At 53.0% G+C, this 25,402-nt stretch overlaps 1 protein-coding gene across 2 annotated transcripts in view; it reads left to right on the top strand.

Moving 5' to 3' along the window:
- The window catches only part of USP7 (ubiquitin specific peptidase 7), a 72,392-nt gene extending 67,960 nt beyond the window's left edge, over window positions 1-4,432 (top strand). The window contains exons 27-31 of one of the 2 annotated variants that reach the window (XM_010383633.2): window positions 772-871; window positions 1,361-1,480; window positions 1,656-1,727; window positions 1,885-1,975; window positions 2,418-4,432. In XM_010383633.2, coding sequence (XP_010381935.2) covers window positions 772-871; window positions 1,361-1,480; window positions 1,656-1,727; window positions 1,885-1,975; window positions 2,418-2,524 — 490 coding nt within the window. In that variant the 3' untranslated portion in view covers window positions 2,525-4,432. The remainder of the gene's footprint in view (window positions 1-771; window positions 872-1,360; window positions 1,481-1,655; window positions 1,728-1,884; window positions 1,976-2,417) is intronic. The other variant, XM_010383634.2, reaches the window with a different exon arrangement.
- Window positions 4,433-25,402: the final 20,970 nt, after the last annotated feature.

Below are 25,402 nucleotides of genomic sequence, written 5' to 3'. Positions count from 1 at the left end.
GGGAATGATTCTCGCTACGTTGCCCTGTAGTCACTTGGAGGACAAATGGCCTTTGGGGCCATGTGGTTCCCAAATTTTCTTTAGTGTTAATAAAACAGTTATTAAACAGTGAGACCATAATCTGTTACCTAGTAAGAGTAAGTGAGGAAAACGCCTCAATCACCTGAATGTGAATTCCTTGTGGGAAAGGTTTACACAACTTTTGGAGGTCCAGTCTGTCCATCTCTGCCCACGTGTGGCCACTTCCACTGTGTCCAGCAGAGCCCTTTCATCTTGTGCTTCGAGGGGACCCCCTCTGCTTGCCTTGCCCCCAGTCTGTGTTTCTGATATTTCAGATCCTCTTAAAAAAAAAAAAAAAAAAAAAAAAAAAGGCTGGGCGCGGTGGCTCACGCTTGTAATCCCGGCACTTTGGGAGGCTGAGGAGAGCGGATCACGAGGTCAGGAGTTTGAGACCAGCCTGCCCAACATAGTGAAACCCCGTCTCTACTAAAAATACAAGTATCAGCTGGGTGTGGTGGCACGCACCTATAGTCCCAGCTACTCGGGAGGCTGAGGTGGGAGAATCGCTTAAACCTGAGAGGCGGAGGTTGCAGTAAGCTGAGACCATGCTGTTGCATTCTAGCCTGGGCGACAGAGTGAGACTCTTGTCTCAAAAAAAAAAAAAAAAAAGCATATCATGGTAACTTTCTTTCTTTCTAGAAAACCATTTTATTTTTATGTGAGTATACATACTTCATTTTGCCCAATTTTTTTTTTTTCTTCTCTGTTCAGGCTGCTAGAAATTGTAAGCTACAAAATCATCGGTGTCCATCAAGAAGATGAACTATTAGAATGTTTATCTCCTGCAACAAGCCGGACGTTTCGAATAGAGGTATCTGTCCCCGACACCATTGGCACCAAAGATTATTCATGAGCCCCATCTGCTGCGTATTTAAATATCACAGCAAAGTGTACAAGTAGCTTGGACTGTGTTTATATACCAGTAATTGAGGTATATGATTTCGTGGGTGGACCTGCAGTGTTTTTGCACAGAGATTAGTCCTCAGTTTGGGTTACTAACCTAATCGAGACAGAAACTGTGTGGATCACTTGGATTTAGAGCTGTTGACATTTCCACAGGGACTGGGATAATAGTATTTGGTCTCTTAAAATTCAGTTTTTTGGGGGAGGAGGAAGAAACTTGGATATCTTCTGGCTGAGGCTCCCATGAGCGCCCATCATTCTGGCTGGATCCAGGTGTGGCATTTTTAGCAAAAACAGGCTCTACCCTCCAGGTTAGAGTAGTGTGAGAATTGAGATATGGACACTTTGACCGCATCACTTGCACTTACAGAACTGTGTCTGTCGTCCATGTCCCCAGGAAATCCCTTTGGACCAGGTGGACATAGACAAAGAGAATGAGATGCTTGTCACAGTGGCGCATTTCCACAAAGAGGTCTTCGGAACGTTCGGAATCCCGTTTTTGCTGAGGATACACCAGGTATGATGTTGTGGTTGGCCAAGTGGCTCGCATCAAAACCTGGAGCCTTTGAGTGGCTGCTATTGCTGAGTCTGCGCTCCTGTTGGGGCTGGGCATTGGTTTTGGTGGCTGTCACATGACGTGGCCCGGGGGTGCCGGCAGTGACCGTGTGAGCACGTGTCCTTTGCCATTCCAGGGCGAGCATTTTCGAGAAGTGATGAAGCGAATCCAGAGCCTGCTGGACATCCAGGAGAAGGAGTTTGAGAAGGTGTGCAGCTGGGGCCTCCTGGGGGCTTGACGGGCCACAGGCTCAAGCCTTGCCTAGCATAGCAGCCTCGGCCTTTTTTTTTTTTTTTTTTTGCCAGAGATGTGAGTTTTACTGATATACAGAAGTAATGGAGGAGTTTTAATTTTTTTTCTTTTAGTTTAAATTTGCAATTGTAATGATGGGCCGACACCAGTACATAAATGAAGATGAGTATGAAGTAAATTTGAAAGACTTTGAGCCACAGCCCGGTAAGGGTTCTCCCCTCGGGGTCTGGTGTGGGTTTCAGGCTAAGAAGCCAGTGGTCTGGGGCTGGGAGGGGCAGCCCCAGGGTCAAGTGCCAGCTCTTCTCTCTCCGCTGGGCGACCTGTGGAACCAGGAGCAATAGCGTTCCATAACGTATGAGTTCTTAACAGATCCTTACATCCTTTGGAGCCTGTGAGTTCTTCAAGGAGAGAAGCTTGGATGTGTGTTCAGGGTGATTGAAACTGAGGGTTGTGAGGACAGTGGCTCTGAGGCGCAGTCAGGGTGTGGGCCTCCTTAGCTCCAGGTGGGCGTGCAGTTCAGGTCGTGGCTTCCCCGCAAACTTACCCCTTGGGGAGCCACAGGGATGCATGCCTCACTGGCCACCACCCGTCTGAGGGGTTCCAGGGCTGCTCTGTGGCCTCACTTGCTTTTCTTCGTCCCCACCAGGTAATATGTCTCATCCTCGGCCTTGGCTAGGGCTCGACCACTTCAACAAAGCCCCAAAGAGGAGTCGCTACACTTACCTTGAAAAGGCCATTAAAATCCATAACTGATTTCCAAGCTGGTGTGTTCAAGGCGAGGACGGTGTGTGGGTGGCCCCTTAACAGCCTAGAACTTTGGTGCACGTGCCCTCTAGCCGAAGTCTTCAGCAAGAGGATTCGCTGCTGGTGTTAATTTTATTTTATTGAGGCTGTTCAGTTTGGCTTCTCTGTATCTATTTGACTGCCCTTTTTGAGCAAAATGAAGGTGTTTTTATAAAGCTTGGATGCCAATGAGAGTTATTTTATGGTAACCACAGTGCAAGGCAACTGTCAGCGCAATGGGGGAGAAGAGGTTAGCGGATCATGGGTCCCTGGCTCAAGGTCTCTGGGCTGTCCCTAGTGGGCATGAGTGGCTCGGCTGCCTTCCTGGGGTCCCGTGCACCAGCCCTGCAGCTAGAAAGTCTTGTGTTTAGGCTCGTCTGACCTATTTCCTTCAGTTATACTTTCAATGACCTTTTGTGCATCTGTAAAGGCAAAACAGAGAAACTCACAACCTAATAAATAGCGCTCTTCCCTTCATTGTGTGCATTGTCGGCCCTTCCTCGGGTTCTCCTCCTCCAGCTGCCTGGGGGCTTTTTAATAAACTCGTCTCACCTCGTCAGCCACTACTGTCTGCAGCCCCTTTGCAAAGTGGATGCACTGAATACAGTCCGGACAGACATCGTGGGGGTCTTTTTTATTAAATCAAGAACATTGTTAAATTCAATTAAGGTTTACTCTGCTGCCTCGGCAGACTTATGATCTCAACAGTTCATACGAGCAGGTGAAAGAATTATACACAGGATTTCGTTAAAGTGGAACAGACAACAAAAAAGCCTTTTAGCAAGAGGGCATGCTCACTAGTGGTTAGTACGCTGTGGACTTTGTAAAAAAGGTAAAAAGGAAAAAAAAGGAAAAATGAAATTGTATATTTAATGAATGAACATGTACAATTTGCCACTGGGAGGAGGTTCCTTTTTGTTGGGTGAGTCTGCAAGTGAATTTCACTGATGTTGATATTCATTGTGTGTAGTTTTATTTCAGTCGCAGCCCCGTTTCCTTTTCTTTTGGAGCTAATGCCAGCTGCGTGTCTAGTTTTGAGTGCAGTAAAATAGAATCAGCAAATCACTCTTATTTTTCATCCTTTTCCGGTATTTTTTGGGTTGTTTCTGTGGGAGCAGTGTACACCAACTCTTCCTGTATATTGCCTTTTTGCTGGAAAATGTTGTATGTTGAATAAAATTTTCTATAAAAATTATAATCCAGTGAGTGACGTGGAAGTGGAGGAAGATTTCTACTCTCCCTGGAAACAGTCCTGGGAAACCTTGGCATTTGTAACAAGGTTTCACCGAAATGTACTTTTCCTTCTAATTCCGTTTTGCGGGGGCAGGGTCTCTTGTTTTCATTTCTTTCTTTTTTTTTTTTTTCCTGCCTCTAACTAGTCACATTTGCTCTTAAGAAATAAAAGGTTTTCCAGGAGGAAGCTGTGTACAAATGAGGTGACTGGAGATGTGACCTGACGTATCATGAGGCCCCTCGGGGCGGCAGGCGCTGTCGTGGACGTGGTCCTCGCACTGTCATATCGGCCTTGCCTTCCAGCTCTGTGGCACGGTTTCCTGGTCTCTGGGCCAGTGTGTACCTTGGAGTGACTTCCTTTCTCAACTTCCACTGCAGTGTGTGTGCCTTCTGCTCTGAGAGCTGCCTTGTGGCCTGTGTGATAGAAAGCAGGGAGTGAGGCCCCCAGGGACTTGGCCCTTCCCTCCTTCCTTCCCTAGAAAGAGGAGTTGGAGCAGGGGTGCGAGCGCCGTTCGCTGTGCATTTGTCTTTGAACGAACATTAAGGTGTCTTGTTTTTGTTCTGGGCTGGGGGTTGGCTGTAGTCTTAGGTAACTCAAAGTTCCTGCTCTCCCTTGAGATATTAAATGACTCTTTTTCCAAAAAACGTGTTGTAATGTTTCCGTCGTGTGCCGTGTTCCCTTTTCCACGCACTCCCAGTTACAGGGTCAGGAGTTTGAGTTTGTGAAGCTGGTTTTGGGGAGACAAGTTGAAATTTTAAAGAAAAATGAACTCCCCTTCCCCGGCCTCACTGTAACCCTGGGACTGTTGTGTCCTCGCCCTCTGTGGGGTGTGGATGCCATCTGTTGACAGCGTTCGGAGTCCTCACAGCAGGGGACCTGAAAAACCACTGTGTGACAGCAAGGGCCTATGGTCACAATGGCCCTTTCCGCGCCCTCGCACACAGGAGCAGCGAGCTGAAGCAGTCTCGTTTCAAAATGAGAAGAGCAGCCAGGCGCAGGGGCTCATGCTGTGAGCAAAGCCCAAGGGTGATACAGTGGCACCCTGCAGAGTCCCCTGCAACATGGCAGCCGTGACGAGAAGCCACATGTAGACACCATCACATCCTGTTGGAGGCCCTCACCCAGCTTCTCTTTCACGAGACAGCAAGGACATTTGGCTTCATACGTGACATTGCTCGTTTGCTGTGAGGCAAATGTTTATGGTGCCAGGGATGGAAATTGTGAGTAGTTTTAAAGTCTCGACTCTGAAACCACCTTCACAGTTAAAGCACATGCAATAAAACCTATAGCACCTGGGCCGGATGCGGTGGCTCACACCTGTGATCCCAGCACTTTGGGAGGCCAAGGCGAGTGGATCACTTGAGGTCAGGAGACCAGCCTGGCCAGTGTGGTGAAACTGTTTCTACTAAAAACACAAAAATGAGCCCGTCATGGTGGCACATACCTGCAGTCCCAGCTACTCGGGAGGCTGAGGCCAGAGAATCACCTGAACCCAGGAGGCGGAAGTTGCAGTGAACCGAGATCACACCACTGCACTCCAGCCTGGGCGACAGTAAAGGAGACTCCATCTCAAAGCCATAGCACCTGAAGGTTCTTGAATTACTAAGGTGATATGTGTAAGTAAGACCTCTCTCTTGTCATTTGGGCTTATGTTAGGGTCAGGGTTGGTAAACTTTCTGTAAAAGGTCAGAGAGTAGGTTTGTGTGATGGTCTCTGTTGGGACCCTCAGCTTTGCCAACGTGGCATGAACACAGCCACAGACAACACTTGAGTGGTGAGGCTGTCCCCACAGGGCTTCGTTTTTTAAAAACCCCCTTTGTAGGTTTACCAGCCCTGGATTACAGGGAAATGATCCTATGTTCATGGCTTGATATAAGGGCATCTTGGGCCAAGAGAGCTTCAGATTAGATAGCGGAGTCACTACCTCCTAGTGGTATGTAGATAGGTCTCCTGGGGGAATAGGGGAGTCAAGTTGACAACCAGACCTTGCCAACTCCATTGGACTACATCTCTAAGGTTTTTGTGTGAGTAGTGGGTAGTGTTTCCGGCCAGCCTTGCTACCACCCTGTTCTCACCCAGTTGTGTTCACCAGAACTTTGTCTTAGTGGAGCTACTGGTCACCTGTGGCTATAAAGCACTTGGAATGTGGCTTAAGTGGCAGAGGGGGTTGAATTTTAATTGTATTCTAATTTGCACATGTGGCTGATGTCTTCCATACTGGATATGCAGTTCTAACAAAACATTCCCCACCTTGGGAGTTACAGGGACTAACTCGAGGGCTTTTGAGTGCTACGTGAAGCACAGGCATTGGAGTGGTCGTTCTTTATGGCCTACTCCCTCAAGGAAGTCTTTGGGACATTGGTTTTCTGGGTGAGAACAGTTAAGGACAGAGTTCCCTATCCCTGCGTCATGCTGTTGGAGGAGATGGGTGCCTGTGCATCTTCTGCTGACTTGCCTTCCACAGCCTTTAAATGAGTGAGGCTTGGGAGCTGGAGACCATGAATGATCTGTGAGCAAAACTGTGCAGGTTCCAAAGGGAGGGCCCCCCCGCATCAGCTCCAAGGGGTCACTGACCCCCTACAGGCTACCAGCTGTCAATGGCTGGATCTGGGGGTGGGCCTGGGGGTTCACAGCATGGTGCCTGCACAGTGCGTGGGCAGCTTGGGATAGGGAAAAAGTTACGGATTCAGACCACCCATGAAGTCCAATTCGTGTAGTAAGACTGGCACCGCCTGTCCTTCCCCACCAGTAGTCAGTGGCACTCAGCCCTTTGAAACTCATTGCTGCAAAGCTGGTTTTGCAGTGTGGAGGCAGAGAAAGGTGGTTAAGGCCAGCCCCTCCCTGGTGAGAGTCCAGAAGCTGCTTAAGGTTCCCAGCCTGGCCTTGATGGTCCCTCCATGCTCTTGACCCCATAGGGCATGGCTCAAGGCCAGGTCCACCAGGCACATCTTTCTGCCCTGGCTGAGCTGAGAACTGCAGTAGGGAAGTGGTATGGGTGGCCTTGTGAGGAAGGCCACCAGCCGCCAGCGAGCTCTGCCCACAAGCTGTGCCAGTGCCACACCTGCCCATTGGGCTCCTGTGAGAAGGTGGGGTGGGGGCTGTTCTGATTCTTGCCTCCGGTTAATTAGGGACAGTAGCAAGAAACCCGTTTGTGATAACCATTGTGCACGGTGAGCCAGCCCTGAGGTCAGCAGTGAGGCGTCTGGTGGCCCAAAGTAGGCCAGAACCTTGAGCCATGGGCCCTGGGCCTTGCCCGGTGTGGAGCAGGCATTCAGACCCCCACTGGCCGCCCGCCTCTCCTCCCTGCTTTCCAGGTAGCCTTAGCTCAGCCCTCTGTGTGGGGTAGGTTGGGGGCTGTCCCCAGTTTCAAATGAGAGTTCAGCAACTTGCCAAGCTCGTTTGCCAGTGGTGGGCTGCCCTCTGACAAGCCCCGAAGCTGGGGAAGAGGCCTGCCCTGGGCATGGAGGACCACATCAACGGTCAGGGAAAGGGATGCAGGAGAAGGAAGCCCCAGCCCTGCCCTAGCCTGGCCCTGCAACAAGGTCTTGGCATAGGAGAACCAAGGCTTCCCTGGGACAAGGCCTCAGACACAGGAACACCGAGAGACTTAGAACGGCGGCTCAGGTCCTGTTGTGTAAGGCAGTGACTGCAGACACCCCGAGGCTTGGGTCTGGGCCAAGGGACAGATGAAGTCTAGCCCCACTTGGCAGCCTCTCAAGACTCCAGTTCCTCTGCACCTACACCTTCAGACAACAGAACCTGAGAAACCTTGACTTTTTTTTTTTTTAATGTGTATTTTTGTCTTGTTTTTTTTTTTGAGATAGGGTCTCACCTCATCGCCAAGGCTGGAGTGCAGTTGTGCAATCATGACTCATTGCAACTTTGATCTCTTGGGCTCAAGCGATTTTCCTGCCTCGGCCTCCCGAGTGTCTGGGACCACAGGTGTTACCACCATGCCAGGCTAATTTTCTAATTTTTTATAGAGACAGGGTCTCCCTAGGTTGCCCAGGCTGGTCTCAAACTCCTGGGCTCAAGTGATCTCACCTTGATCTCCCAAAATGCTGAGATGACAGGGGTGAGCCACCTCACCAAGCTGAAAATCCTGGATTTTCGACGCAAATTCTCCTGTTTCTAAGAGTTGGCAAGTGACGTTTTCCTAACGGGGCAGTCTGCATCCAGAGCGCCTGGGGACTGATCCACAGAGTCACAGCAGAAGCTTTCAGCCATGCCAAGGACCTGGCCACCTCTGAAGGCACAATGGTGACTGACTCAGGCCAGTGAAAGCTCTCCTGTGACTGAGGAGGACCTGGCACCCCCAGCCAGTCCACACTGAGTGAGCAGAGCCTGGCCATGGTCGGACACTGTCCCTGGACTGCAGGCGCTCATGTCTCTGGAGCCATGTGGGAACTCGAGTCAAAGCAGGCTGCGTGGAATCAGAACGAGGGGCTCCAGCTGAACTCTGCAGATGGAGGGGTCAGGCTGCAGGTGGGCCTTGCCAGCAAGACTGAGCAGCCCCCTGACTATCGCCTGCCACAGCCCGGCTGCTCTGCAGAGCCAGCAAGTCTCTGCCTCTGCATGGTGGAGGCCCGGTGGCTGGGCCCTCGTCCTAGGTGAGACCCTCGCGGCTCCCCTTGAGATAGAACCTGGATGGATGACCACTCACCTTGTCCACCAGGGGCTTTTCGGTCTCCCTGTGTTGACCTGGTGCCCCTGTGTCCTCATTTATTACAAATGAGAGGTTACTTCTTTTGTCTTCAGGGACTTACTGGGGTTCCCAGGTACTAGCTGCCTCGTTTGTGTCAAAAACTTCACCATCCAACCCTAAAAATCTTGCTGAGTCTCTGAAGTGGAAATGGAGGCTCTGGGGCCTGCAGCTAGTGTGGACTGGGAAGTTGTTCTCCTGATGTAGCCAGGCCTTTGGGTGGTGGTAGAGGCACAGGCATTGGGGAATTTTACTCCAGGGAAACCTGTCCCAGAACTTGTCCTTCCCCGGGACTGGTGTGACCTGAGGACCTGTCAGCTCCATCACGCCAGGCTTTGACCGAGATGGCTGTTGCCTGCCCTATGGCTTCCAGGAACCTGCCTGCTGAAGACCATATGATGGAAGACAGGTAATGCTCCCTTCTGTCCTTCCAGGCCTTTGGCCACAGACACGCACACAACGCATACCCTTCAGACCCTCAGGCACACACACACACCCCTCCTCCAGGCCTTCAGCCACACACGCACCTACGCACATGCACTCACCCACCCTTTCAAGCCTTCAGCCACACACAAACATGCACCCTTCACCTCTGTGCCTTCCTCCCTGATGCTGGACCCTGAGTTGGACAGACCTGTGTCTCCAGCGCTGATCTAGTTACTCACCTTAGCCTCCGCTTCAGCATCTGTAGGGTGGGGCAATAATGGGTGAATGCCCCATCAGTGTGAGCCTTACAGCGCCCCCAGCTGCAGTTTAGTGAGGACAGCTTCACATGCCCCCAGCTCCCGATTACTCCTCTTCCCCCTAATTCTTCCCTTACTTTTCTCCCCTGTGAAATTCATCTTATTTGAAAACGTGATGAGTAGAACAATATTTTTACTTTACAAAATTTATTAACTTTTTGAGACCCTGTCACCCAGGCTGGGGTACAGTGGCATGGTTAGGGCTCACTGCAGCCTCGACTTTGCAGGCTCAAGCAATCCTCCCACCTAAGCTCCCCCAGGTAGCTGGGACTACAGGCACGCATCACCATGCCCTGCTAATCCCCCCCGGTCCTGCATTTCAGTGGAAATGAGGTCTTGCTATGTTGCCCCGGCTGGTCTAGAAGTCCTGGACTCAAGCAGTCCTTCCACCTTGGCCTCTCAAAGTGCTGGGATTACAGGCATGAGCCACTGCGCCCGGCCTGTTCTGCAAAATTTAAGTCCTTTAGTGGTGATACTGGATTTTCCTCTACCCCATCGTACCCCTCCTGACCTTGTTTGCAGGCAGACCGTGAAAGAGGTCCTATTCGTCAGCTTATTTGGGGCCTGTTAACATCCACCTTCCTCCACAGCAGCTCTGCCATGCTGTAAGGCTGCAGCTGTAAGGGAGTCTTAAGGGTTAACCTCTTGGTGGGAGGCCAGACTGATCTGGGCAGACTTGCCCCATCCTAGCTTCTATAACCTGCCTGGCCCCACCAGGCCCTTGGGTACAGAGGTGAGCCAAGACCTCACAAACCTCCTGGGGAAAGTGATACACCAGAGAGCGGGTGACCAGACTGTGACAGGGCAAGGGCTGATTGGATGGCTGGGTGCTGCTGGGAGCAGCCTGGGGAGGTCGGGTGGGTGGTGAGGGAGGGGCATTCAGTCCTATCTGGCTGGGTTGGGCAGGGGAGCTGGAGCCAGCTCACAGATGGCCTCAAGGGGCCCCAGGGGAAGCATGTGGACTTGGGCTGAGAGAGGCACGTTGTTGGCAGGTGTCTGGCATAGTCCGAGCCGGAGTTCTGGATCCTCACCCACAAGAATCACTGGCTCAGTGCTGGCCACCGGCCACTGGAGAAGAGCAGGAGCGGGCGAGACTCTCGACAGGGAGACCCGGGGCTGCTGCCTCCTTCAAGGAGGGGATAAAGGGGAGGGAATAAATCCCTGCAGGGCAAGAAGGACAGGACTGAAGGGCTGCCCTGGAGGGGGCACTGCCACTCACTCGTCCCAGCCACCAGGTTCAGGAGAAGAGGGAGGAGGGAGTTAGTGTGAGACCTGTTGGCTCTGCAGGGCCCCAAGCATCTTAGGGAGAAGGTTGTGGGTGGGATGCAGGAGCCAAGGCTAGATAGACCCTGAGGAGCACTGGCCGAGTGACAAACCCACCAGGAGGGGCTGGAGAGCCGCTGCAGCCCAGGAGATGGGGTCTTTGAGGGAAGGGAGGGAGAGTGCCAAGGGCTACAGAGAACCCAGTCAGGAGCGAAGGAGCGAGTGCCCATCGGATGTTGCACTTAGCAACGGAGCCACTGGTCAACCAGGCAGGGGCAGGGCCCAGAGTGAGCCCGGATGTGGGTTGAGGTGCACGCAGTGGATGAGATGTGGTATCAGGGAGAACAGGTCTTCCCTCCTGACTGGACTTACAGGGAGATAGTTTTCCCTAAGGCAGAGGCTTGGGCTGATGGGAGGGAGCCCAGAAAGATGGGACTCAACTAGGGACTGTGGCTCTAAGGAGTCAAAAGAGAATGGAGGTGGACAGGACGGCGCGGCCCCCACACGACACAGGCTCCCGGAGCAGAGGCAGCTGCCCAATCTCCTGGGCTGACAGAAGAGCAGGAGGCAAGGACATAGGGGTGTGCCCAGGTGGCGCCACTGGCATTTATTTCTTGGGAGCTCACAGGTGGCGGTAGTAGAAGAGCTCGCGCTGGCACACGGGACACGAGTGCTTCACGTCCATTAGGCTCCTTATGCAGAACGGGAGGAAGCAGCAGCCTAGGACGCACCTGCAGTCCCAGAGTGGAGGCTGGGCGTGAGTGGAGCCACCTCTCAGGCTGCACGCTGGACGCACCTGGGGCCCAGGCAGAGTCTGGGAGGGGCCTCGGCGTGTGTGTGTGTGTGTGTGTGTATTTGTGTGTGTGTGAGACAGTCTCACTCTAGCCCAGACTGAAGTACAGTGGCGCGATCTTGGCTCACTGTAACCTCCGCCTCACGGGTTCAAGCGATTCTCCTGCCTCAGCCTCCTGAGTAGCTGGGACTACAGGCACGCGCCGCCACGCCCGGCTAATTTTTGTATTTTTAATAGAGACAGGGTTTCAGCACATTAGTCAGGCTGATCTATAACTCCTGACCTCAAGTGACCCCCCCCCCACCTCGGCCTCCCAAAGTGCTGGGATTACAGGCGTGAGCCACCACGCCTGGCCCCTCTGTGTGTTTTAAAACTCAGCTGAGAGGTAAGAGCCATCCTGAACCCACGTGTTCTTGGCTGCTGGTGACAGCAGCAGCTGCCATGGGTGCCCTGGACTGGCTGCTTTGCCGACATCACTCACCCCTCCGCTCCCAGGATGCTGTTCTCATGGGAAGTCCCTGGGTCAGAGGGCTGCTGCCTCCTCTCGAGGTAATGGCCCAGCCAACTGGCCTCCCCGAGGCTTGGTCCTGCTGTTTTCCCCGAAGGCTCCCCCTACCCTGCAGGGACCCACCCGGACCCACCCATGCCAATGTTCAGGCCTCTGCAGCCGCCAAGGGGTGGCCACTCACCCGAACAAGAAGAGGGTGGTACACAGCAGCCAGGTGAGGGCGCCCGGGACAAAGGAGGTCACCGTGATGATGCGGTTTCCACAGTAGGGACACACGACCTGCACTGGCATGGACGTCCCCACCACAAGCATGCCGGCATACAGCTCTGGCAGTGGGGAGCGTGAAGCAGGTGGGACCCCCCCCAGGTCAGGCCCCCTGTGGCTTCTCACCTCCCACGGGTTGTCGGTGCTTACCTGAGATGGGGAGATGCTGGGATCTGGACCCTGATATGTGGGGGTGTGGTGTGGCTCCCCTACCCCGGTTGGAGGAAACTAAGGCAAGAAGTGTTTATGGCTGGAAGTGGGGTCTCCAGTGGGCTCTAAGGGCCCTTTTCTTTTTCTTTTTTATTTTTTTTGAGACAGAGGCTCACTCTGTCGTCCAGGCTGGAGTGCAGTGGTGCGATCTCAGCTCACTGCAACCTCCGCCTCCCGGGTTCAAGCGATTCTCCTGCCCCAACCTCCTGAGTAGCTGGGACTATAGGCGTGCACCATCACGCCCGGCTAATTTTTGTGTTTTTGGTATCGGGACTTTCGCCATGTTGGCCAGGCTGGTCTTGAATTCCTGACCTCATGCGATCCACCGGCCTTGGCCTCCCAAAGTTCTGGGATTACAGACCTGAGCCACCACACCCGGCCTAAAGGGCGCTTTTCAATGGTGATGTCATCTTCACTGTGCCCTCCAGGAATGTATCTAACCCAGCAGTTCTGAATCTGGAGACTGTCCGAGAATTCCCTGGAAAATCGCAAAGCCCAGGCCCCACCTGGGGGGCTCTGCCTTCCCCTCCTGTGGCCTCAGGGGTGGTGTGTTTGCAGAGTAGAGAATGGGGGTCCACTCCATACAAATGTCCTGAGCGCCTACTGTATACAGGCTCCATCCACCAGTGATCTCCCTCTGGAGAGAGATGCTTCGGTGGCCACAGGTAACACAGCCAGCATGGGAGCAGAGGCAGCTGGCCAGCTGTGGGGTCCCACAGCTACAGAGTCAGGGGAGGCCACTGGTAACACAGCCAGCATGGGAGCAGAGGCAGCTGGCCAGCTGTGGGGTCCCACAGCTACAGGGTCGGGGAGGCGAGCTTTCCAGAGGAGGTGCGGTTTGGGTAGAGTCTTGGCCAGTGGTCAGGAAAGAGAACATTCTGGGCAGCCCCGAGCGTGAGACAGAAAGGGAGGAGGGAAGGCCGGCATGGGCACTCACCTACAGGAACAACTTGGGGGCCTTCAAAGTACATCCGGGGAGAAGGACCATAGGGAGGAGGGCGGTCAGCAGGATGAGGGTCTTTAGGAGACAGGAAGAAAAGCACCCTCAGATCGGTAGGCTCACTATATACCAGGGACCTCACTAAAAACTTAGGCCGGATGCAGTGGCTCACGCCTGTAATCCCAACACTTTGGGAGGCCAAGGCAGGCAGATCAACTGAGATCAGGAGTTCGAGACCAGCCTGGCTAACATGGTGAAACCCCATCTCTACTACCAATACAAAAATTAGCCAGGCACAGTGGCGCATGCCTGTAATCCCAGCTACTTGGGAGGCTGAGGCAGGAGAATCACTTGAACCCAGAAGGCAGAGGTTGCAGTGAGCTGAGATGGCGCCACTGCACTCCAGCCTGGGTGACACAACCAGACTCCATCTCAAAAAACAAAAAAACAAAAATAAACTCAGCCTGAGGCCGGTACGCATTTTACAGAATAGAAAACTGAGGCCATTAGCTGGGCATAGTGGTGCATGCCTATATTCCCAGCTACTCGGGAAGCTGAGATGGGAGGATGGCTTGAGCCTAGGAGTTTGAGGCTGCAGTGAGCCGTGATTGTACCGCTGCACTCCAGCCTGGGTGACAGAATGAGACCCTGTCTCTAACAAAAAAGCAAGCAAGCCGAGGCCTAGAAGAATGAATAAAATTGCCCATGGTTGCAGGGTTAGAGGTAGAAGAACTGGGATTTGAACCCAGGCATTTCTTTTCTTTTCTTTTCTTTTTTTTTTTTTTTTTGAGACGGAGTCTCCCTGTCACCCAGGTTGGAGTGCAGTGGTGCAGTCTTGGCTCACTGCAGCCTCCAAGTCCCAGGTTCAAGTGATTCTCCTGCCTCAGCCTCCTGAGTAGCTCGGATTACAGGCACGTGCCACCATACCAGGCTAATTTTTGTATTTTTAGTAGAGATGGGGTTTCACCATGTTGGCCAGGCTGGTCTCGAACTCCTGACCTCAGGTAATCCACCCACCTTGGCCTCCCAAAGTGTTGGGATTACAGGCGTGAGCCATTGTGCCCAGCTACACCCAGATATTTCTGACTCCAGTTGTGCCCTCATGTCTTTAGATGTAAGATCTTCCTGGAGGTAGCACCAGAAAGTTCAGGATGCGGAGATAGTGCGGGGCCTCATGATCTTTTAAAATATATATTAAGCATTTATTACGTGCTGCATCCTGTACTAGGCGCTACACCCGCCACTGCATTTACTCTTGCCAAAACACCACTGAGGTGAGTATTTTGCAGGTGTGGAGACTAGGCTCAGACAGGGTAGGTAACTTGCCTGAGGTCACCCAGGAAATAAGCATGAGAGCCAAGGATGGAACTTAAATGTGTCTAACTCCAGAGCCTGCATTGCAAACCCTATGCTCTTGCCTGTGATCAGGAGGACTCCAAACACGGCTGCGTTCCATCTACTCCTTCAAAGGAGGACTTTTTGGGTCCCAGCGAACCACAAGGAACCTCTCAGTGTGAGGACACCCCAGCTCCATCCCCTCGCTTCCCAGTAGCCACTGCTTGGCCAGTCCTAGGGCCTCTAGAAGAGTCCCTGCAGACCCTGGAAGCAGGCTTATGGCTGTTTGGACAAGGAATTCCGGGATCTCGGATATCCAGGGTGTGTGATCCAGGAGTGGGAAAGATGGGAGCTTGATCAATTAATGCTGTGTGGGCGATGGGTTTCCATTGAGAACCACATGGGTGCTTTGCACAGGGACCTGGGCTTTGTCTGGACACCCAATTCCTGCTGCCCTTCCCAGGACCGGGGGCACTCAAAGAGCAGGAACCGCCCCCGGCTCTGCCCGCGGCTACTTCACACCACAGTCTGGGCCCTGTGGGACAGAAAATGGTTTCATGCCCGTCCCATGCCCCAGCGGCCCTACCTGGGGCTGTTTCGCATGCCCATTTTACAGATGAAGAAACTGAAGGTCGGCCGGGTGCGGTGGCTCACGCCTGTAATCCCAGCACTTTGGGAGGCTTGGGTGGGTAGATCACTTGAGGTCAGGAGTTCGAGACCAGCCTGGCCAATATCGTGAAACCCCATCTCTACTAAAAATACCAAAATCAGCTGGGTATGGTGGCAGGCGCCTGTAATCCCTGCTACTCCAGAGGTTGAAGCAGGAGAATCGCTTGAACCTAGGAGGCGGAGGTCACTGTGAGTCGAGATTGCGTCACTACCTCCAGCCTGGGCGACAGAGGGAGATTCTGTCGCAAAAAAACAAAACAAGAAACTGAAGGTGAAAAACTAAGGGCCTGGCCTAGGGCTGCCAGCTGGAAAGTCATTCTGATCTCAGGCCCAGTTGGCGACTGCCCTGCTGCCCAGCCCTACATCAACCCTCTTTTTTTTCTTTTGAGACAGCATCTCACTCTGTTGCCTAGGCTGGAGTGCAGTAGTGCTCTCATGTATCACTGCAGCCTCGACCTCCCAGGCTCAAGTCATCCCCCTACCTTGGCCTCCTGAGTAGCTGGGCCTACAGGAGTGCGCCACCACCCCTGGCTAAGTGTTTAAAATGTTTTGTACAGTACAGATGGGGTCTCCCTGTGTTGCCCATGCTGGTCTGGAACTCTGGGCTCAAGCCATCCTCCTGCCTCAGACTCCCAAAGTGCTGGGATTATAGGTGTCAGCCGCATGCCCGGCCAACCGTCTTCTTAATCCCCTCGACCACTGCACATGGTCTACACTGTTGTCCAGGTGAGAAAGAAAACAGGTTCCAAAAGATTTGGTAACTTTCCCAATTCCACGCCAGGCAGCCCCAGGGCCAGGACGGCCTCTGCCTCCTGCTGCCTCCACACTCAGCCTGGGTTGTCTCTGGCCACGGGCAGGAGCGTCATACCTGATGTGGGGGAGTCATTAGTCTAATTTGGCAACTTCCTTGTAACACTTTTTTTTTCGAAACGGAGTCTCGCTCTGTCACCCAGGCTGGAGTGAAGTGGCCGGATCTCAGCTCCGCCTGCAAGCTCCGCCTCCCGGGTTTATGCCATTCTCCTGCCTCAGCCTCCCAAGTAGCTGGGACTACAGGTGCCCGCCACCTCGCCCAGCTAGTTTTTTGTATTTTTTAGTAGAGACAGGGTTTCACCGGGTTAGCCAGGATGGTCTCGATCTCCTGACCTCGTGATCTGCCCGTCTCAGCCTCCCAAAGTGCTGGGATTACAGGCTTGAGCCACCGCGCCCGGCCCCTTGTAACACTTTTAAGAGAGAGTACAGCACACTGAAGGCCCCACTGCTTGACGGTCTCTACTGGGTTCTGTAGCCCCCGGACTGGTGAGGACAGTAGGATTTCGGGGAAGGGTTGTGAGGACTGAGGGCAGCCCCCAGCTCAGGACAGGGACCCTCGTCTCCTCTCTGCTTCCTGCGGGCTCCAGAGTAGACTTCTTCCCAGTCCCTCCCAGCCCTGACACCTGCATGACAGGAGCCCTCACCCTGGCGATGATTCCATCCCGGTGCTCTGGAGGACCTCTGTGCCAGCAACAGTGGCTGGGCAGCACCGCGTTCTGAGCTCTGAGTGCTCATGCGCTTATTTCCAGGAATTCTCATGACGAGGCCTGGTTGCCAGGAGGTGTGAGGAGCTGGGGCCACACCCGGCCGCCTCTTGCTGGGCCTGGCTCCAGTGTAACAGCCATTGTGATGTGTGCCTTCACTGTGTCCTCGTCCTCACTTCCTGCAGGAGGAAGGCAGGGGCGTCCCACAGGTGTGGCTTGAACCGCCTTTGGAGATGGCCCTGTTTCACGTTTCCACAGCCCCACACTGTGGGTGGGTGGGAAATTTCTGACAGCTGGGTAGGGAAACTGATCAACGGACTGAAATGTAGTCCTGTTAGAGCCCGGCCATTCTGTTTGAAGGAATTTATCCTGAGGGAGCTAACCAGATGTATGTGAAGATCTAATTGTAGCATGTTCATGTCCTGTTAGGAATGTGGTTGGGCACGGTGGCTCATGCCTGTATACCCAGCACTTTGGGAGGCCGAGGCAGGCAGATCACTTGAACTCAGGAGTTCGAGACCAGCCTGGCCAACATGGTGAAACCCTGTTTCTACTAAAAATACAAAACTTAGCCGGGCATAGTGGCACGTGCCTGTAATCCCAGCTACTCAGGAGGCTAAGGCAAGAGAATCACTTGAACCTGGAGGCAGAGGTTACAGTGAGTCGAGATCATGCCACTGCACTCCAGCCTGGGCAAGAAGAGTGAAACTCCGTCAAAAAAAAGAAAAGGGAAATGTATGTATGCAGAGGTTCATATGTCCACACATATTCCCGGCATACATGTGTGTGTGTTTTTACCTGCTCAAAAGTCCAGTCTGCCTCCTGCTTATTCAGCTCTATGAGCTTGGGCAAGGTCCCACTTTTTTCTTTTTTTTTTTTTTTTGAGGCGGAGTCTCGCTCTGTCGCCCAGGCTGGAGTGCAGTGGCCAGATCTCAGCTCACTGCAAGCTCTGCCTCCCGGGTTTATGCCATTCTCCTGCCTCAGCCTCCCGAGTAGCTGGGACTACAGGCGCCCGCCACCTCACCCGGCTAGTTTTGTATTTTTAGTAGAGACGAGGTTTCACCGTGTTAGCCAGGATGGTCTCGATCTCCTGACCTTGTGATCCACCTGTCTCAGCCTCCCAAAGTGCTGGGATTACAGGCTTGAGCCACCGCGCCCGGCAGTCCCACTTTTTTCTTTTTGCCTTGAGACAGGGTCTTGCTCTGTGGCCCAGGCTGTAGTGAAGTGGTGTGATCATAGCTCACTGCACCCTCAAACTTCTGGGCTCAAGTTATCCTCCCCACCTCAGCCTTTGGAGTAGCTGGGACTACAGGCGCTTACCACCATGCCTGGCTAATTTTTTCTTATTTTTAGTAGAGATGGGGTCTCACTATATTGCCCAGGTTGGTCTTGAACTCCTGGCCTCACGTGATCCTCCTACCTTGGCCTCCCAAAATGCTGGGATCACAGGTGTGAGCCACTGTGCGCGGCCCCCACCTTTTTTTTTTTTTTTTTTTTTTGTGAGACGGAGTCTTGCTCTGTCACCTAGCCTGGAGTGCAGTGGCGCGATCTCCGCCCACTGCAAGCCCTGTCTCCCAGGTTCACGCCATTCTCCTGCCTCAGCCTCCCGAGTAGCTGGGACTACAGGTGCCCGCCACCACGCCCTGCTAATTTCTTTTTGTATTTTTAGTAGAGATGGGGTTTCACCGTGTTAGCCAGGATGGTCTCGATCTCCTGACCTAGTGATCCGCCCCCCTTGGCCTCCCAAAGTGCTGGGATTACAGGCGTGAGCCACCGCGCCCAGACCCCTGCCTTTCTTTAACCCTGCAACCCCTCCCTTCCTCATCTGTAAGATAGGGGTAATAACAAGCTCATAGGGTTGTGGTGAAATCAGATGACATAACCCAGGTGAGGGGTCTGTTCTTGATGTGGTCAATGAAGCCAGCCTTCTTTTTCTTTTGCCTGATTCATTTTGCCTTCATAATGAAGCCAGCATTATTATTGTAAAATGCAAATGGCTTGAATGGCTGAGAAGAGGACCTCATCCTCTGTGCCAAGGGCAGGCCATGGGCTTTACACAAGGTCACAGCCACCAAGGGCAAAGTCAGGATTACATGCAGCCATGGGGCACCAATCTGATGCTATCCCACATCTTTTTTTTTTTTTTTTTTACGATGGAGTTTTGTTCTTGTTGCCCAGGCTGGAGTGCAATGGCGTAATCTCGGCTCATGGCAACCTCTGCTTTCCCGGTTCAAGCAATTCTCCTGCCTCAGCCTCCCAAGTAGCTGGGATTACAGGCATGTGCCACCAAGCCCAGCTAATTTTGTATTTTTAGTAGAGATGGGGTTTCTCCATGTTGGTCAGGCTGGTCTCGAACTCCCAACCTCAGGTTATCTTGGCCTCCCAAAGTGCTGGGATTACAGGCGAGAGCCACTGTGCCTGGTCGCTATCCTGGCTCTTAGCCAGGGATAGCGTCTCCTCACGCCAGAGTGTATCAGGAACATCTGAAGACTGCATTCCTTGTCTATCAGATTGGCAGAAGCTGAAAGTTATGGCCAGTGGGGGAAACAGGAAGTTCTCATCCTACCACAATGCGGGGAGGTGCAATGTCTGGGGGACCTACAGCGTGGGACTCTGCAACCCAGGAATACCATGTCTATAATAGAAATCCAACCCAGAGATGAACTGGCAAAAATACAAAGTGCTATAGGCATGAAGCTATTCAGTGCAATGGCAAAAGACTGGAAGAAATCCCCACAACCACTGGCATAGCTATTCAGCAGCTACCAAAGTAAAGGAAGGGGTCCGGGCATGGTGGCTCGCACCTGTAATCCCAGCACTTTGGGAGGCTGAGGCAGGCAGGTCACTGGAGGTCAGGAGTTCGAGACCAGCCTGGCCAACATGGTGAAAACCCCGTCTCTACTAAAAATACAAAAATTAGCTGGGTGTGGTGGCACACACCTGTAATCCCAACCACTCGGGAGGCTGAGGCAGGAGAATTGCTTGAACCCAGGAGGAGGAGGCTGCAGTGAGCCGAGATCGTGCCACTGTACTCCAGTCTAAGCTACAGGGTGAGACTCCATCTCAAAAAAAAAAAAAAAACTTAAAAGGGAATAACTTTTAAAAAGGTATCCAGTGAATCAATAATTCAGGCTGTTCCCATGTCTGGCAGAATTCTGGACATGGGTCTGGGCTAGTGAAAGACGGAGCAACGTGGCCTCGCCCTGTCGATGGGATCCTGTCTGAGTCCAGCAAACTTCGCCTCCACCCACCTCCTCCTCCAACCCCTTCCTCATTCCGTGGACTTCACAGACCCCCTGCTCTCTGGTGTGGAGGCAGCCTTTACCAGCATCTTGAGCGAATCTGTTGCCTAGTCCCCAGGATCCTTTCACCCTACCCTGCCGCCCTTGGCCACATCCGGCCAGCTGTCTTGAGATCTCAGCTTAGCGTCCCTGTCCAGGAGCCCATCTTCTTTGCCCCTTACACATTTTCTGGCTCTATCCTTGGTGCTCCTTTGGCTCCGACCTTGGCCTCTCAGCACACGCCCACCCCCTCCCTGTATGTGCTGGAGTCTGAGGTTTGACTATTATCTCCCTGTGGAGCCGTGGGGGCCAGGACCTTGCCTGCATGGCTTCCTGCTGTGTCCCCAGATCGTATGTGTGAAGGAACAAACGAATGAGATGCATCTGCCACTTATCACAGCCCACCCACTGGGCCTGAAATGCCTGGACTGGACGTCACAGCCCAGGGCTGCTTCTTTTTTTTTTTTTTTTTTTTTTTTTTTTTGAGACAGAGTCTTGCTCTGTTGCCCAGGCTGGAGTTCGGTGGCACAATCACAGCTCGCTGAAGCCTCAACCTCCCTGGAGTCAAGCAATTCTTATGCCTCAGCCACCTCAGTAGCTGCGACTATCTGCGTGCACCACCACGCCCAGCTAATTTTTGTAGTGTTTGTAGAGACGTGGTTTCACCTTGTTGGCCAGGCTGGCCTCGAACTTCTGGCCTCATGTGATCTACCCGCCTCGGCCTCCCAAAGTGCTGGGATTACAGGCGTGAGCCACTGCTCCAGGCCTGGGCTTCTTGTAGAGACTTGAGGTTACATATTTTGGGAAGGGTGGGGGACTGCCTCCTTCCCTGGGGATTTTGAAGCGATGGTCTCCCTAACACAGGTTGGAACCCCAGGTGTGATGTCTGAACTGGGGCAGCCTTGAAGTGAATGGGTGAGGGAGCTGATGGGGGGATGCTCTCCGGCTCGGCCCTTCCCGGCCATCGCCACCAGGGGGCAGCACCGGACTGCCGTGAGTCCGCCTCAATTTCTCCCTCTGCAGATTCTGTGCCCCAAACCCTTCCATGGGGCGAGGACTCCTCTCTCCCACCCCATCACCCACAGGCCTGGCCGGAAAAGGTTGCAAAGCCAGCCAAGGTCACACAGCACGGCCACAGGGGAACTGAATTAGACTCCAGGCCCTCAGCACCCAGGACACAGTGCCCCACCAGGAAGCCACATGGGTCAGGGCTTCTGGAAGACTGGGTTGGTTTTTTTAAACCTCTTCACCCCTCAGATAAGGCCTGGCACAGAGAAGGATGAAGTTGGTCCAATTGTGGGCTCTCTCTGAGCTGTGTGACTCTGGACAGGTGTCTTCTTGCTGAACCTCAGTTTCCTCCCCTGCAAAAATAATACCTTCTGCTGAAAGTGTTATGAGCTGGGCAGTGGCTCATGACTGTAATCCCAGCACTTTGGGAGGTCGTGCCAGGCGGATCACCTGAGGTCAGGAGTTCAAGACCAGCCTGGCCAACATGGCGAAACCCTGTCTCTACAAAAATACAAAAATCACCTGGGCGTGGTGCTGCGTACCTGTAATCCCAGCTACTTGGGAGGCGGAGGCAGGAGAATGGCTTGAACTTGGGAGGAGGTTGCAGTGAGCTGAGATCACACTCCAGCCTGGGCGACAGAGCAAGACTCAGTCTCAAAAAAAAAAAAAAAAGATTGCTCGAATGACTGAAGAATGAAAGAAATCCATGGGTCGGGCACAATGGCTCAGCCTTGTAATCCAACACTTTAGGAGGCCCAGGCAAGAGGATTACTTGAGGTCAGGAGTTCGAGACCAGTGTGATCACCATGGTGAAACCCCATTTCTACTAAAAGTGCAAAAATTAGCCGGATGTGGTGGTGTGCACCTGTAATCCCACCTACTTGGGATGCTGAGGCAGAAGAATTGCTTAAACCCAGGAGGCGGAGGCTGCAGTAAGCCGAGATTGCACCACTCTACTCCAGCCTGGGTGACAGAGCAAGACTGTCTCAAAAAAAAAAAAAAAAAAAAAAAAAACGGATATCCACGTGAAGCACTTAGCTTCATACTTGGCACATGGAAAGCTTGCAGTAAGTTGGCAATTAATATTAACATATTAAAAATAACCATGACAATAAATTCAATTAGCAGAGTCACAAAGGCCAGGGCAGGGGGCAGGCCACCCAGGAATGCAATGAGCCTGGAGTTTTGGCAGCTGGGGACCCGGGGAGGCCCGTGTGGGGCCTTTCCTGTTATGTGATTGAGGGCGCCGGACTCGCCCTCTCTGGGCTACACTTTCTTTGCGTGCAATCAGGAAGACTCTGTGGCCAGGGCTGTTTATGGGAAAAGGAGATGGGACATTTTTTCCCTTCCTACTCATCTTCTCTTCCTAGAAGGGCCCAGCTTGAGCTGAGGCGATGAGATAATAAGGAAGAAGGAATGGGAAGAATGAGCTGTACCTGTAATTATTGCACAAGCCGTGCGGGGGCCTGGATTACAGAGGGGCCTGGAGATGGGGCAGTGGCTTGCTTCTGCCTGGGGAGGGGCTGGCTGCCCCCAGAGCCCTGCCTTCCTCACTCTGGCTCAGCAGTGGGGTCCCATATATCTCATCTGCCTGGGAACCCTGGAGCCCTGGCGTGGGGACTTGCTGGGTCATACCAGGGCGTCCCCCTGACCTCTCTGGGTTGAATTTCCGGCTCTGCGAACCATCCTGACTGCCTTATCTTCCAGCTTGCGGTGGGGAGTGGATGGGTCGGGCGGGATGGGGGTGAATGAGGTATAGAGGCTGCTGTAGGCACCACCCTGCCTACTCCAGTCACAATGCTTACTCAGGGAGAGAAAAGGAGGAGGAGGAATTCTCGTTCCCAGGAACTGATGGAGGCCCCCCCCAACCGAAGGGATGGGGGGGTTTCAGGGCCACTTCTTCCCCAGCAGCTGCCATCTGTCCATCTATCCATCCCTCCGTCCCCTTCCCTCAGAGCCTGGAGGCCTGCCTGGTGGAGGAGGAAGGGCCATCTCCAGACTGAGAAAGCCTTGGGGTGTGGATGTGATGGGAGAGTGTGCTTGTGTGTGCTTCCACCTGTGTGTGTTTGTGTGGGAGATGTGTGTGTCAGGTGTGTGGAATGTCTGCGTGTCAAGCAGCAATTTTTTTCTTTGTTAGAAAGAGTCTTGCTCTTGTCACCCGGGTTGGAGTACAGTGGGGCGATCTCAGCTCACTGCAACCTCTGCCTCCCAGGTTCAAGTGATTCTCCTGCCTCAGCCCCCTGAGTAGCTGGGACTATAGCCACACACCATCATGCCTGGCTAAATTTGTGTATTTTGGTAGAGATGGGGTTTCACCATGTCGGCCAGGCTGGTCTCAAACTCCTGACCTCAAGTGATCCTCCTGTCTTGGTCTCCCAATATGCTGGGATTACAGGCGTGAGCCATTGTGCCCGGCCCGCCCTGATTCTTTAACATGCATTTATTAAGCACGTAATATATGCCAGGCACACAAAACTGAGCAAGGCAGATAAGGTGCTTACTTACCCCAAGGAGCCCACATTTTAGTGGAGGAAACAGATGCCACACATGCCCTTTTTTTTTTTCTTGAGATGGAGTCTTGCTCTGTCACCCAGGCTAGATTGCAGTGGCACGATCTCTGCAAGGTTCTATCTCGGAAAAAAAAAAAAAAGAAAGTGCCAAGATCCACTTCCTGTTCTGAGAGCACCCCTGAGCCTACTGTGCAGAGGAACAGTGGCAGGGAGTGGGCCAAAGACAGGAGGTGACTGTCCAGAAGGAAGCAGCCCTAACCGAGAGCATGGACACTGCACAGAGGAAGCAAGTGAGCCCAGAGCCTGAGGTCCCAGCCCCCTCTTCTCTGAGACCCTCGGCAGAGGGGTGCTTCCTGGGGAGGGGACTTCATCCTACACGGCCTGTGGGGAGCGCACTGGGGCAGCACAGGGGCCCAGTTTCCAGTCCTAGCCTGGCCTGCAATTGCTGCATGGTTTGGGGCGAGGTGATCTGAGCCTCATTTCCCATCTGTAGAATGGGACAATAACTCTCCTGCCCACGTTCCCCGCAGCACCATTCACAACAGCCAAGATTTAGAAGCAATCTAAGGCTGGGTGCGGTGGCTCACACCTGTAATCCCAGCACTTTGGGAGGCTGAGGTGGGCGGATCACCTGAGGTCAGGAGTTCGAGACCAGCCTAGCCAACGTGGTGAAACCTCGTCTCTACTAAAAATACAAAAATTAGCCAGGCGTGGTGGCAGATGCCTGTAATCCCAGCTACTTGGGAGGCTGAGGCAGGAGAATCACTTGAGCTTGGGAGGTGGAGGTTGCAGAGAGCTGAGATCATGCCACTGCACTCCAGCCTGGACAACAACAGTGAAACTCTGTCTCAAAAAAAAAAAAAAAAAAGAAGAAACTTAAATGTTATTCATCAGTGGATGAATGGATAGAGAAAATGAGGTACCTAAACATGATGGAATATTACTCAGCCATAGAAGAATGAGATCCTTGGCCGGGCGGGGTGGCTCATGCCTGTAATCCCAGCACTTTGGGAGGCTGAGGCAGGTGGATCACCTGAGGTCAGGAGTTTGAGACCAGCCTGGCCAACATGGAGAAACCCTGTCTCTACTAAAAATACAAAAAATAGTGGGAGAATCACTTGAACCAGGGAGGTAGAGGGTGCAGTGAGCTGAGATTGCGCCATTGCACTCCAGCCTGGGTGATAGAGTGAGACTCTGCCTCAAAAAAAAAAAAAAAAAAAAGTGGGGGGGGGGGATCAAAGAATAAGAGAATAAGATAGAAACAGGAGGCTGGGCATGGTGGCTCCTGCCTGTAATTCTAGCACTTTGGGAAGCTGAGGCAGGAGGATTGCTTGTGCCCAGGAGTTCCAGACCGGCCTGGGCAACAATGTGAAACCCTGTTTCTACAAATAATAAAAATACAAATAATTAGCCAGGTGTGGTGGTGGGTGCCCGTGGTCCCAGCTACTTGGGAGGCTGAGCAGGAGGACTGCTTAATCCTGGAGGTAGAGGCTGCAGTGAGTGGTGATCACTCCACTGCACTCCAGCCTGGGCAACAAAGCAAGACCCTATCTCAAAAAAGAAAAGAGAGAGAGAAAGAGAGAGAGAGAGAAACAGGAAACGCTGCAGAATATATGTCTGACCTTATCAGCCGGGTGAGGTGAAAACCCCAGAAGCCGCAAAGGGAAAGAGGGTCAGATTTCACCACGTGGAAGCAGAGAGAGGCAGTGCCCCCCCCCCCCCCCCCCAGCCCCATCCCACCCATTGCCTATGCCTGCTCCCCACCTTCTGCAACAGGAAGAGCTCCAGCCGAGCCTGGGCCTCTCGGCTATTTTCTGGCATAAACCCTGAGCTTTACTTCTCATCCTACCAGCCACCAGATCCCCGTTCTCTAA

The sequence above is a fragment of the Rhinopithecus roxellana genome, chromosome 20 (assembly GCF_007565055.1).
Source record: "Rhinopithecus roxellana isolate Shanxi Qingling chromosome 20, ASM756505v1, whole genome shotgun sequence".
Taxonomy (NCBI): Eukaryota; Metazoa; Chordata; class Mammalia; order Primates; family Cercopithecidae; genus Rhinopithecus; species Rhinopithecus roxellana.
Note: the sequence above shows the minus strand (reverse complement) of the source record. Positions and strands in the feature narration are given on the sequence as shown.